The following is a 12,019-nucleotide window of genomic DNA, read 5'->3' as shown; positions in this document are numbered from 1 at the left end:
ACTTTATATGCTTCACCAGGATCCAAGAGTTATCAAAATCTTGAAATCGGATCACTACATTTTGGCGACTGTGCTTGAGCCTTGGTTTAAGAGCTATGTCTTCACTTTGTTTACAACTGACCCAGATCTGAAGAGATGCAAGGAGCTTCTGGTAAGCAAGATGACAGCTCAAGTGTTACATGACAAGACGGCATCTCCTCCTTCAGTTTCTCCCTCAACTGATGTTAGGAAAAAACTTTGCTTTCCAAGAAACCCAGGGATGATGCACAACATTTTGACATCTGTTCTGGTCTAAAAGAATTGACCACAAAATGTGACACCTCTGCCGTAACTCCACCTGATCCTACTATCAACATCCAAAGGATGGTGGAGGATTATTTTCACAACAGCATAGAAATAGACACATCAGACAGTCCCTTTACATACTGGGAGGAAAAAAAGGGAATTTGGAGACCCATGTACCAGCTCATTTTGCATTGCCTAAGCTGCCCACCCTCCAGTGTGTACTCGGAAAGAGTTTTCAGCACAGCCGGGAACCTTGTCAGCGATCGGCGTAGGAGGCTACGTCCTCAAAATGTGGAAAAGATGATGTTCATAAAAATGAACTTCAATTTCCACGAGGAAGGCCTTTCCCGCCAATTACATCAAAATACTGAGACTTCTGTAATGGTGGATTCCAGCGATGATGAATTATTATTGTGTGAGGATGATGTACAAACTGATGAGGGTGAGGATGAGGCTGAGGATGATGACAACAACATCTAGCCACAGTAGAGTTCATTAACAGCACTGTTACCTTAGGTGCCTTAAGCCCATTGTTAGCTTGTTTTGTGGGGGTCCAAAGAAACCAAGCACATCAGCCTCAAAAGTTGTACTCCTTGTCGCTGAAGTGCTTGGTTTGTTAAAGTGTGCATGTCCTTTTTAATATCCAACATAAGGGTGGGTGGGAGGGCCCAAAGACAATTCCATCTGCAACCACTTTTCCTTTCAGCTACTGCTGTGTGCCAATGTTACCTACATGTGCTATATACTGTTGTGTGCTTTGCAAAAATCTTAGACACCCATTGATGATGCAGATGACTCAGCACAACATTTTGACATCTGGTCTTGTCTACTGAAAAAGAATTGACAATAATTAGTGACACCTCTGCTGTAACTCCACCTGATCCTACTATCAACTATCAACATCCAAAGAATGGTGGAGGATTATTTTTAATTTTTTGAACGGTATAAAGACAACAGTTTTATTAACAAAGAACAACGTTGCTTGCAGAAGTAATATAAGCATAGATGACTAAATAGACGTGTATGTATTACCTTCCACTTTGCTGCTGTTTCATCAGTATTGCACAAAGTGTTTGTAATCTGCACTTTACGTCAAAGGTACCTAACTATATTATAATTTTTTGTGAATTGGGGCTGATTCGAAGCTCAGCAATTAACTTGCTTTTTGCTGTGAATTACAATGGCTCTTTTTAGTGCATTGTCTGGCACCCTGGATTGGTCTGGGTGCCAGACCAATAAAAGCACTATTCCCGGGGGGAGAGGGGGGGTCAGCGCTCGTCGCCATGTATTAGCTGTAGAATTACCACAGTTATCCAAGAAACATGTGGAGCAATCAAATGAACCATAACTGATTTCATAATCCAAGGACAATTCCACCTTGCACCACTTTTCTGTACTGACAATGCTGTGTGGCAATGTTTCCTAGATTTGCTATAAACTGCTGTGTGTTTGAGTCATTGCTCTGTCGCTTAGCATCCAGCCAGGCTGTTGCAGTCTTTGTTTGAAAGTGTATGAAAATAATATTGTGACCTGTGAGATGATCCAAATTGATTGCAAATGACTTGAAAGTACTTTTATTGTGGTTAATAATAATGTAGGGAAAAAAAGCAAAAGTATATGATTTTAGAAAAAAAATAGGGATTTTGGAAAAAAAATAGGGATCCAAAACCAAAACCAAAACACGCAAAGGCAATTTGCCAAAACCAAAACCAAAACACAAAGTTAATCCAGATCCAAAACCAAAACCAAAACTAGAACAGGGGGATCAGTGGACATCTCTAATTTTTGATGCACATGCTCAGTACGGAACTACATATTTCATAAAAAAGTCCAACTCTATATGATCCTAATATGTTTTATTTAAGATCAAAGGAACCCACCATAAATGGTGAAAATGTTTTCTGGATGCAAACTGTAACGTATATTACTGTGCAGGACATTTCTTTTGACAAGATGCTGAAACAGGCAGCATATCAATTCTGTCTTATCTCTAAACCACTTGCTCTTGCCAACACTTCAGATAAGACAAGTTCACATAGTGCACACACTGCTACAAGCTACAGTTGTATTACCCAATAATAGCGAAGAGTTTAGCACTCTTAAAAGAAAAATTGCAATTAGGCTCCGTTCCACCAGCAATGCTAAACATAGCTGTTCATGTTACTATAAACTATCCTAATCACAACAATACTTCACTCACTTTTATTCCGGCCACCTTTAACAAATGTAAAATTTAAATTTGAAATACAACCACTCTAAACATACAGCTAAACTAAGGCTTGCATTAGGTATATAAGTGTAGTAAGCATATTTTTAGACTTATTGTTGTGCAGCAATGTGGGTGGCATGCTGGCACAGAAGTTAGGATTGCTGTATTGAAGGGCTGGGACCTTACTGTGGGACTGATTCATCAAGGAACATAAAGTGAGCGCAATTTGCATCCTTCCGAAAACGGATGTAGCCCTGTATTCAAGCAGAAGCAGATCTGAAGAAAAGATTCCATTTGAACATGGGTATAAGTACGCCCATGACTATACGCCACTTGTTGTATGCAGACAGTTTAAGTATATTGGACAGACAGTTTAGGTATATCTAAGTAACTTTAATTTAGGGGAAAAGTGGACAAGACCCTTAGGTAGATGTTATGTTTTTTTAATATATACACTATATGAACAAACGTATTTGGCCACACCTGTTATTTATTGAATTGAGGTGTGTAAATCACAGCTGTTGCCAGAGGTGTATAAAATCAAGCACCTAGCCATGCAGTCTCCATGTGCAAACATTTGTGATACAAAATGGGTCGTTCTGAAGAGCTCAGTGACTTCAAGCGTTGTACTATGATAGGATGCCACCTTTGCAAGAAGACGGTTCATGAAACTTTATCCCTGCCGAATATTCCACGGTCAATTGCAAGTGACATTATTAGAAAGTGGAAGCGATTAGGAAAAAAGTTGCATGCATCTTAAGATGTCTACAACTTAAAATATAGACATTTAAATACAAGTGTTTAGACGCATCTTTGTGACATCTTTATGGTCAACTGTAAATCAAGCTCATAATGTTTAACCAAGTGATAATAAGTCACTAACTCGCAATTGGTATTTATGAGAGACAGTTCAGGAAGTGAAAGATGATCTTGAATTACAAGTGGCAATCACAACACTTCTAAGTGACTTTTTTAAACATGGTAACGGAATTGTTTACAGAGAGGTTCTATTGTGCTTACCAACGCTCTATTCCTTAATAGCTGTTAATTACAAGTGAAACAGTTTCTGCATAAGAATCCTAAATTAGAACTAAAGCCAGAAAATAAAAAACAAACAAATGTAAAGAGTACATGTGTAATGATAAATAAGTATTTTATACTGAGTTACATAAAACACAACTTTTGTTATGGGCCAATATATTGTTTCTCAAAGTCTGTGGTACTGTGCTGTACCTACAGGGCAGGTGAGACATACTACTGTTTGTGTAGCATATATTTGCGCTTTTTCACACTGCACATGCTCAGAAAGTGGACATAGGTAACTATGGCTATTCAGACCTGTGACCTTTTGTCACTTACGGCTCATTACATTTGAAGAGGCGTGATGGGGAAAGAAAGGGGTGTTTTAATGCAGGCAATATACAGTATGGGCATGTTCGGGCAAAGGCATTCGGATTCAGGATGGGACATAGTCGCACCTTAAAGGAGATTTTAATTGTGGGTGGTCAGGGGTAGGTGTGATTAACGGATGATGATGTTATTTGTTCATCCAAGTCTTACTTGAGATATGAGACAGCTTCCACAAAAACATGCCAGGTTTCCATTAGAATCTTCTGTACAATTTTTCAGCAAAGAGCTGATTTGAGTTCAGTTCCACAATACTTAGGGCTCATACACACATTCACTTTGACATCTATTCACAGTCAATGTGTATTAAGTTGAACACAGCACAAGTCAATGTAGCACAGGCAGATGTCAAACCACCAGTGAGCAGGTATAAGGGTTCATATAGGCTAGACCACCCAGTATCAGTTTACAGGGTAACATCTCCTGAGAGGATCTACAACTGCTGCCAATATGTACCCAAAATCAGGTTTTGTAGATAATTACTTATGAAAACACAACATTGTATTTTCCATCAGAAATTCATCTCTACTCATTTATATGTGGAAAAAAAACTTGAATTACGTGTAATTTGGAATGAGTCAAAATAACACATTGCTCTTACTGTGATGTCAATTGTGTTCTATATAAGTTCTAATGAATAACAATCAGACTTGTTTTGATAATTTATTTTATTGTGGAACATTTAAAATGAACTTCACTGATGTTTAGTAGTCATAGTACTATATATTCTCTGTCATTTATATGTTTAGTATACAACAATCATAAAGTAATTGACCCCGTTTGTTTAAAACATCTTAGGATTGAATGTTTGCACAACAACTCCGAGAGCAGTAGTTGAGAGCTGTAGTTGAGAGCAGCAGTTGAGAGCTGCAGTTGAGAGCAGCAGTTGAGAGCAGCAGTTGAGAGCAGCAGTTGAGAGCAGCAGTTGAGAGCTGTAGTTGAGAGCAGTAGTTGAGAGCAGTAGTTGAGAGCAGTAGTTGAGAGCTGTAGTTGAGAGCAGTAGTTGAGAGCTGTAGTTGAGAGCTGTAGTTGAGAGCAGTAGTTGAGAGCAGTAGTTGAGAGCTGTAGTTGAGAGCAGTAGTTGAGAGCTGTAGTTGAGAGCAGTAGTTGAGAGCTGTAGTTGAGAGCAGTAGTTGAGAGCAGTAGTTGAGAGCAGTAGTTGAGAGCTGTAGTTGAGAGCAGTAGTTGAGAGCAGTAGTTGAGAGCTGTAGTTGAGAGCAGTAGTTGAGAGCAGTAGTTGAGAGCAGTGTTGAGAGCAGTAGTTGAGAGCAGTAGTTGAGAGCTGTAGTTGAGAGCAGTAGTTGAGAGCTGTAGTTGAGAGCAGTAGTTGAGAGCTGTAGTTGAGAGCAGTAGTTGAGAGCAGTAGTTGAGAGCTGTAGTTGAGAGCAGTGTTGAGAGCAGTAGTTGAGAGCAGTGTTGAGAGCAGTGTTGAGAGCAGTAGTTGAGAGCAGTGTTGAGAGCAGTAGTTGAGAGCAGTAGTTGAGAGCAGTAGTTGAGAGCAGTAGTTGAGAGCTGTAGTTGAGAGCAGTAGTTGAGAGCTGTAGTTGAGAGCAGTAGTTGAGAGCAGTAGTTGAGAGCAGTAGTTGAGAGCTGTAGTTGAGAGCAGTGTTGAGAGCAGTAGTTGAGAGCAGTGTTGAGAGCAGTGTTGAGAGCAGTAGTTGAGAGCAGTGTTGAGAGCAGTAGTTGAGAGCAGTAGTTGAGAGCAGTAGTTGAGAGCTGTAGTTGAGAGCAGTAGTTGAGAGCAGTAGTTGAGAGCTGTAGTTGAGAGCAGTAGTTGAGAGCAGTAGTTGAGAGCTGTAGTTGAGAGCTGTAGTTGAGAGCAGTAGTTGAGAGCAGTAGTTGAGAGCAGTAGTTGAGAGCAGTGTTGAGAGCTGTAGTTGAGAGCAGTAGTTGAGAGCTGTAGTTGAGAGCAGTAGTTGAGAGCAGTTGTTGAGAGCTGTAGTTGAGAGCAGTAGTTGAGAGCTGTAGTTTCTAGAGATGCAGCAGGGAAGTCTTTAAAACGGATTGCAGTTCTCCCTCCCCCAGTTTAGGGAAACTACACTCTAATCAGTGGTTATCAGCAATCTGTGTAATCTTCTGATTGAGAGGTGTTAGGAAGGTGGAGCACTGTAAATCTCCACTCGTTGCTTTCTTCTCTTTCTTCTACACCACCATCCCCCATAGCGCTGCAAGTACTTGTTTTCATCACGTGAGGAGGGCTGCATTGACCAATAGGAGGAGATCCCTGCACCCTTCCTTGCCCAGCCAGGGGGACGAAAGGGGGAAAGTTTGTTCTCCAAGTTGTACTTCTCTGGTCGGATCTGCTTTTCAAAGTTTTCGTGTTCCTTATCACTTGCGCTGCGTTGTTCGAGGCACGGAAATCTCCGGGTTCTGAGTGCGGATTTACTGCTAGATCTGGATTTTACCATCTGGAATTTAACTGTTCCAAAGGAATACGTGCGCTTGGATTAATGCTGCTGTGTGCCTGGCCGGCTCTGAGGGCTCGAAGAAGGATGGCTGTGATGCTTGTAGTTGTGGTTATACTGGGGTCCCTGGCATCTGCACTGGGGCTGAGGACTGATCGGGGCTCCTGCCCTGCTCCCTGCCGCTGTTTTGGTGATCTGCTGGATTGCAGCCGAGGGGACCTGCACATGGTGCCGGAAAACCTCCTCCCGGGATGGGCTGTGCAGCTGTAAGTATCTTCATGCTGTGATTTTATAAGGAGAGACTAAATAGGCGCTAGCACTGTAAAGATGGGGCAGAGGTTTATTATAAGTAGGGACCTTTCAGTTGAGTGGGGGCAAATAAGCATTTGTGTGATCTCTATAAACATATTGTAGTGACAACCATGGGGGGAAGGGTTCCAGAGACAGGGACTGGGCATGTCACTGTTGGCATTGGAAGAGGTGCCATTCCTGATCTTATGATTTTGTCATCTACTAGTAATGAATGTGACCCAGTTTGCTAATTAATATCAACCTGGTGTTCTTTCTTTCATGCTAAACGTAATTTATCGTTGGAAGCAGAATTATTTGTCGAATAGTCCACAAATAAGTAATACATTGCATTCTTCTGCAGAAATATTCACTTGTGTAATTTTTTTGTTTGTGTTATATGATAAAAGTTGCACATACCTTTAATATAATGTCCAGGGTAGGTGTATGTTTTTGTAACATGTGAGTTTCCATCTAAAATCTTCTTGCCTTCAATCTATTATGAATCATTGTTTTTAATTTTCTTTCAAATGCTTGAATATTAAATGGAATCTTGTGGTGTGAGAGTGGTATAAATCTGAGGAGTGACCCCAAATTGTATTTCAAGTGTAGTTTAAGTGTTTATATTGTGCTGTATTATGTTTTCGTTGTGTTCACTTATAACCAATGATTTCTTTAATTTACAATTCTTATCAGACACTTGTGGCATTCAACACTTCATTGTTTAATCACAAAAAGACTCTGAAAACATTAGTGATGGATTTTGGCACTAGCATGTAAATTAAGTAACACTGCCCATTATTTAGTTGTATCCACTCTGTTTACGATAAGATACATTTCAAGTTAAAATACCAACTATAGGCCTGATTTTGAGTTTGGGCCAAAGCAAATAAAAAAGGAGCAACTTTGCACCCGGACAAACCATGTTACAATGTAAGGGGTAAAAATGTATTTATTTTTTTGCACACATGAAAAATTTTGGCTGTTTTTCATGTAGCACACAAATACTCAATAGCTTTATTTTTACACTGAAATAAAAGTTGATTTATGACATGCTGTATCCCAACTATAAATCTGCCCCAGCATTTTAAATCTACCTCACCCTCTCATGCAACATGGTTTTGCCAAGGTGCAAAGTTACTACTCTAACTCAAAATCAGGCCATATATATATATATATATATATATATATATATATATATATATATATATATGGCCTGATTTTGAGATATATATATATATATATATATATATATATATGAAAGAATCTATAGGTCAGAGCACACCACCTTTATAATGTGCACAGACTCAGACTAGCAGTGTAGGCATTTTGTCAACTAAACTCTTACCACACCTTGGTAATGTAACCCAAAACCTTCAGCTAGAGAACAGTTTCCTTTGCTGCACATATCTACAGTTGTGTTCATTTCATGTAATGAAGTTACATCTCCATAAAGCAGATGTTTTCATTTCAGTTATTACATTTTTTCTGCCATTTTATTCAGAAGACACATTTGTTCCTGAATGATTTGTCTGCTATAGAAAGCGGATTGTTACCAGTCAGATATTGTAAACCTCTGCAATACATTGTTTCCTGTACACAGACATTTTCTTTAATGAGGGTGACGGTACTGGAATTTAGTACTTAAGATTTTTTTTATGAGGCTTTTTATTGTTGCTGAGACAAATGAAGGTTTCAATGTTTACTAGCGAGAAGTGTTTTTAGTGGTTTGCTGCTTTTAATTACACTTTGCTATTTTGGTGGAATCAAAATACTCTATTGTAAGTGTTAGTTTTATTGAGGGCCTGATTCATAGATGTAGATTGCAACAATATATCTGTTTCTGATTTACCTTATTTAAAAACAAATAAAAATTATTTCAACAAATTTGATGCCTATGCTAGAAACAAGGCAATTGTAGAAAGTCTGCCTTCAGTGATGGCATTATCTTATTATGTGTGTGTACTTCTAATAATTGTCCCATCTGTATTTGAGGTTTATGTAGTACCTTTAAAGACGGGATAAGTGACTTTAATTTGCATGTCACCTCCTGCTGTGTCTTACAGTAGGCTCCTGCATAGAAAATACCCAGGAATTGAATGGTGGATAAGATCCATTGTAAAGAAACTCATTCTTTTCAACATACTTAAATTCTAGAAAGTTATGAAAATGTGTATTATTGTTGCACAAGATCTATTTTTTTGCAGCCATTGAAAAAGAAAGTTAACATTAAAACTGATAAATGTAACAGTCCAAATTCAATTAATGAAAGTAATTTGACAGGTCATTGTTAATGATCAGAAAAAAATATAAAACTTTCATGCAATAGAATGTAGGTCATTTTATTAGAGTTTTATCATTAGTTTCACTTCAGCTTTTTTGAATTTGCTGTAGCAATTGTAAAACTCCGATAAGGGATTTCAAGTTAAACTAAGCAGGAAGTCTTTCAATTAAATGTGACTAGTTCTGTTCAATTACCTCATCTGGATGTCTTATTCATGAGAGAATAGCTGTATTGACAACATATGGGATAGATTTTTTAAGTGACCGTGAGCACTTGTAATCCAATACATAGAGCAGATATCCATTAAAGTCTAGTCGAATACCTGAATTTGGTTGAAAAATAAATTTGTTAAACCTTGTTTGCCAAAATGGGGGGGGGGGGGGGATCACAAATGCGTGGCAGTAAAAAGGCTTCCTTTTTAATTTGATTGTAATTAATTACAGTAGTAAGGCCCAAGGCAACAGAAAATGGAAATGTGTGACATACATAGGTGAGCACATGGAATGCACTGTAATCATAACTGCAGTATATGTAAACAAACCTGGTCACAAGTAACAAGGATGCAGAATGAAAGAAAATGATGTGAGGTCCAGGCATGAGTGGCAGCTGACTAAGGGCAGCCCATACATAAGTTGTTCTTTAAAAAAAACATTTGAATTACTCCACATTAGCTCCCATCTTTTCCCTGCTCTGCCCCCTGCTGTGTCTCTGATTGGGTAGCCAGGAACATGGCAGAGGGGACATGCAGAGGAGGAGGAGGCATCTGGTTTCCTGGTGGTAAACAGCATGTGTGGTGTGGACAACTCACACTGAAAGCACTGCAGTGAGCAAGCACTTTCTCTTCATTTCCAGCTTCAATAATTATCCTTCCTCAAGACCTAATCTAAACGTTGGTCCATGATGTGTCTCCCTCCACTTCACTGTTCATTTCTGCTCCTGTGATATCCCTAAACACCCTAGTGTTTGACAACTTACATTTTTTTTTTAAAACTGCCAGGTCATTTATTTAAAGTTATCACTCAATTAATTTTTGTTGGTCACTTAGTAGTAGAATTACAGCTCAGACATGCCATGCCACTCCCAAGGCTTGTAGTGTATATGAAGGTACTTTTTTTTCCAGATAAATGACTATAAAATGTTGTGAAATTCATGAAGAGTGCTTCTGGTGATATTAACAGCTGATTACATCAAGACATATGGCACATGTTGGCATATATATTCTTTTAATAAGGTTCAGCATCATGATGATGATGATGATTTTAATAAGGTTATAACCAATTTACAAATTCATGAGGGACTTTGGAAATGTGTATAATGAGAAGGAGCCTTTGGCATGTCCATGAAACACATTGTTCCGTGCCATGAATATCCAGGTTAAAATAGTCGGAGGAGAGAAAATGTACTTTAGCTTTGTCTATTCTGTACAGAAAATTTAATTTATCTTAATTTTTATAACATACAAAACGTGACCAACCATGTTACTAATTTAAACAAAGTAAAATATTATAAGTCAATAGAAGATTTACCAATCAATTAAAAAAGACTCTCCGGCATGGGAGTGCCCTTGTTTTTCTGTGTTCGACAAAATGCTTTTTTGTGTCTCTTCTTGTGCTTTAAATATTGTTTTAAGTATAAAATATTTTTTATTACATTTTTTTTACTTCTTCTGAAATATAAGTATATCTGCACATATGAAGTACATGCTGCATTTTTGTATTATGACAGTATACTTGCTGTTATCCTAGCTGCAAACTTGCATATGTGTCACACACATCTTGAAAAGAACAACAGAACTGAATCTGCCTTGCAAGTTAACATTCCTAAAATTCATTCAAGAGCATTGCATCTGTGTAAATAAGCCCTGAGTTGAAGACAGAAACCCCACTGTGTTTACTCAATTAACAGCTGTGACATTTGGCCCTGGAGTCACAGGACTACATCTCTGTAGGTGTGAGGGACACATGTGGTCAGACTGTTGCACAAACAAAGTTCATTTCATGCAAAAAAAAAAAGTGTTAATAGAATTTTGTAAATGAAAAGTATATACTAGAAAATAAAATGCATATTGCAAACTTTAAGTAACTAAGATATTTTCTTGGGGTTTAAATAAATTAGATTTTTAAACGTGTATACTGGATTATTCAGTTTTTGATGACCATATTATCCCCCACAAAACTTGTTCATTACAGATGCATCCTTTTGGTTCACTCAGCAGTCGCTCTCTTTCCAATGTGATGTTTTTTTTAATTAGCAATCTAAAGTAAATTATGGTGGGGAAAAAAAAGTGTCAAAATGTAACACTCATCCTTGCTGAATCTCTCCCTGGGTGAACATGCTGACATTGAGTGTAACATATCTGTGTAGTGCAAGTCAGACAATGAATGCAAATGTCTAGTTGTTATGGTTTTATTGAGGCTGAGGCTAGTCGTGGAGCAATATCGAAGATTTCAACCTAGGAGTCCGATAGCAATCTTATTATGGGACAATTGTGAAGTGCTAGATAAATAAATGTTGGTAAATACAGTTGGAAGATGACTGAAATCAGCCTGTGTGTGCATGGTACGTGCAACACCTGAAGTAATCCTACGTGTGTGGCTAAATTGGATATTGATCCTGTTGCTTAGATCAAAAAGACGTGATCTGATCATGTATGGCTGGTTTTAGTGAGTAATGTTAAATTATAGTCAAAGTACAAATTCCTGATCTGATCTACATGCATGCATTTGAAAGACTCTGGGACTGATGTGAATAATTAAATATTCACTATAAAGCACTGCATAATATGTAGGTGATATATAAATAAAGCATAATAATAATAATTATTATTTTTAGTTTTTCACAAGTACAGTTATCTACATTTTGGAGTTTTCTATTTATTCAAGAGTAAACCTAACTTGTAGAGATAAAATTAGTTTGTTGGAAAAAAAAAAGTGCAAATCCCATCTGCTTCCCAAGAATGTATGCTTTATTTTCAGTTTCAATACATTATTCTAGACATTTTATTTTCCGTTTTTGTATAGCCATTTAGCATGCATTTATAGTTGACAAATTGTGGTTACAGCTGCTGGTTTATATGGAATAAAGATTGAAGTTGGAAAAACATGTGTGCTAGCTAGACCACCGGAGTAGGAGGTATTTTAA

The 12,019-nt window shown here is 37.9% G+C and overlaps 1 protein-coding gene across 1 annotated transcript in view; it reads left to right on the top strand.

Moving 5' to 3' along the window:
- Positions 1-6,104: 6,104 nt before the first annotated feature.
- LRIG3 (leucine rich repeats and immunoglobulin like domains 3) overlaps positions 6,105-12,019 on the top strand; it is a 28,736-nt gene continuing 22,821 nt past the window's right edge. The window contains exon 1 of the mRNA XM_075209098.1: positions 6,105-6,572. Coding sequence (XP_075065199.1) covers positions 6,352-6,572 — 221 coding nt within the window. The 5' untranslated portion in view covers positions 6,105-6,351. The remainder of the gene's footprint in view (positions 6,573-12,019) is intronic.

This window comes from Mixophyes fleayi, chromosome 4 (assembly GCF_038048845.1).
Source record: "Mixophyes fleayi isolate aMixFle1 chromosome 4, aMixFle1.hap1, whole genome shotgun sequence".
Lineage (NCBI taxonomy): Eukaryota > Metazoa > Chordata > Amphibia > Anura > Limnodynastidae > Mixophyes > Mixophyes fleayi.
The sequence above is the reverse complement of the archived record's forward strand: the minus strand, read 5'-3'. Positions and strand labels throughout refer to the sequence as shown.